The sequence below is a fragment of the Seriola dumerili genome, unplaced genomic scaffold (assembly GCF_002260705.1).
Source record: "Seriola dumerili isolate Sdu_G_001 unplaced genomic scaffold, Sdu_1.0 BDQW01000068.1, whole genome shotgun sequence".
In the NCBI taxonomy this organism is placed as follows: Eukaryota; Metazoa; Chordata; class Actinopteri; order Carangiformes; family Carangidae; genus Seriola; species Seriola dumerili.
The window spans coordinates 6,489,606-6,492,105 of record NW_019174323.1 but is presented as its reverse complement, the minus strand read 5'-3'; the positions used below and the strand labels follow the sequence as shown (position 1 = coordinate 6,492,105).

Below are 2,500 nucleotides of genomic sequence, written 5' to 3'. Positions count from 1 at the left end.
GTTGTGCGCCGCGTGCACCGAGAACGGCACGCTGCCCCCAGCTGGATCACGGTGGTTCCTGAGTGTCAGAGGCTGACTGATGCAGACTTGCAGGAGTTCACCCGCAGCCTCATCGGAGCCGCCCTGCTGGCCATGTTCAGGTACAACACTCTTGGGTGGCAGAAAGACAACCTCACTTCCTGTACATAAACATTTATAGTTACACTCGTTTTTCAACATTAGAGATGGAGAAATTTTATCACTCATGATCCCTTTTACTACAGGTAATATAACACATGAGCATGCATACATCTACAAGTTAACCTACATACACACACATAGGCATATTCAGACATATGTTATTTACATGTAAATACTAATATCTGTACTCATACACATGCATAAGACATGACATGGTGAGCCTAACTTTAATGTTGGTAGGGACAGTTACTCTCCGAACAGCTGGATCACTACAATAGCAACACAGTAACTCAGCGTTATTCAGCAAGTCGTTTATTAATGGAGCACTTTTAAAGCAAGTTGTACAAAGTGGTAAGAAGATAAACCACAATAACAAGACACAAGAGGCCTTAAAAACAAGAGCATCGCAAAAATTAGCAGCAAGTATTAATACAACACTTTGGAAAATTGGTAGTGAAAAAGTATAATCACAATGATAGAACCAACAACAAACAAAAGAGGGAGATTAAGAGAAGTGCATACAATTAATATATGAGGATAATATTAGTTAAGTAAAGCCATTCTGTGAAAACAGGTTGTAAGATGACATTTAAAAACAAAGACAGTGCAAGACGACCTCATGCTAAGTGGGAAGGCCGATAGAAACTATTTCTACTCAGGCAGAAATAGAAACGATAGGTGTCATTGTGGGAGTAGGTGTGAGCATTCTGTTGCACCGTCAGAGCCAATCAGTGGTCTTGTTAACCCACGTTTAATGACCAGACGTCTTTTCATGTTTTCAGCCAGAACTTTAGTTCACAAATAGATTCTTTCTGCTTGTTTGGTTTTTAACCTCCCTGATTTCAGTTTAGACTCAACAATTATGTCCCTTTTTCCACCAAATATCAAAGCTACCAAAGACCTCCTGGTTTGCTGGTGATCAGCAGGGCTCAAATTTGTTTTGCTTAAGTCACATAACACCATTATTTTAAACAGCATTTTTATTAAAGCGTGTCGTTCACATTAAGATATGGACTAAAACAACTAAAACAACAGTTAGATATCTAAAACACCATTACTTTTCAGCCAAATTTAGCCTAGTTTATAGCAGTTTTGACCTATCAATTATTAAATCTGGTGTTTACATAATTGTTACTGTGTAAACATGTCATTTGTATCACTTCCAGCCAGCGATTGTAGTCACACAACAAGCCTAAGCTGGACAAAGACAGGTCATCTGTGATTATCTACCTGCTTGTGTGTGTGTGTGTGTGTGTGTGTGTGTGTGTGTGTGTGTGTGTGTGTGTGTGTGTTTGTGTGTGTGTGTTTTGTTTTCATATGCCCTCCTCTGGCCATGTGCAGTAAAACCGGCAGTACGGATGCAGCCTACGCTCTACAGAACCTGGCTCTCCTCACACCAGAACTTGCCATTCCACCTGTACTCGAGAAGTATGTAATCATGTGAGATGTCTGTTATGAAGCATGTTGAGCCTTTGCACTGTCAAAAATTTTGTTTGAATTATTATTGATGAATTAATATCAATGTATTTTGTAACTCCTATTGTTATTCTTTGTCTTACTGTGATTCTGGCAATGATAATAACAATACATATGAAACATAATTTGAGGTTCTTGGGATGTAAACAGGAAGTATAATGTTGCCATGGAGTCAGATAGTTAGCTGGGGGCTACACCTTTTTTTAGCCTGCATGTATGTTTGTTCCCATTTTGACATCATTAAAAGTTATTATCTGCTTGCAGTGTACCCATGGATGTATAGACATATATCACTGAATTCCTTTATAACTGAAGGAGAGTTAAAGTCGTGGTGTTTCTAGGGGAAGTTCTGCAATTGGAATATAAGGAGCATATTTTTCTGTGATTTCTAAGTAGTTTTATGAACATTTATTTGCAATGGAAATCAGAGTTGATGATGTCCTTGGAAAGCGTAAGTCACACAGAATCAAAAAATATATGTATCATATATGTGTGCTGAGATTAGACTGAGTTATGACGCAGAGAAGGAGTATGAACTTTGAGAAATTGCAGCTATTGGGTTCTGAGGGTTTTAAAGCACCTTAATTGCCTCCGTGAGCTGTGTGTCACACAACTGCTGCAACTGCTGATCATGTTGATAAGCAGCCAAATCAGCAACCAAAATACAATAATTACCTTCCAGTTGCTCTCAGAGCAGCGACATGCACCTGCGCCTTTCACTTCATGCAGTACCCCCCCCCCCCCCCAAACCCAAATCATCTCACTTTGTAATTTACCTTCTTGTATCTTGTGTACAACAGGACCTACGCAGCGATGGAGACCCTGACGGAGCCGCACACCCTCA

General features: G+C 39.8%; 1 protein-coding gene across 1 annotated transcript in view; it reads left to right on the top strand.

The window, feature by feature from the left end:
• The window catches only part of LOC111220098 (proteasome activator complex subunit 4B-like), a 38,981-nt gene that overhangs the window by 8,645 nt on the left and 27,836 nt on the right, over positions 1-2,500 (top strand). The window contains exons 10-11 of the mRNA XM_022743064.1: positions 1-140; positions 1,522-1,608. The exon at positions 1-140 is cut by the window's left edge and continues 39 nt beyond it. Of these exons, the coding sequence (XP_022598785.1) occupies positions 1-140; positions 1,522-1,608 (227 nt within the window). The remainder of the gene's footprint in view (positions 141-1,521; positions 1,609-2,500) is intronic.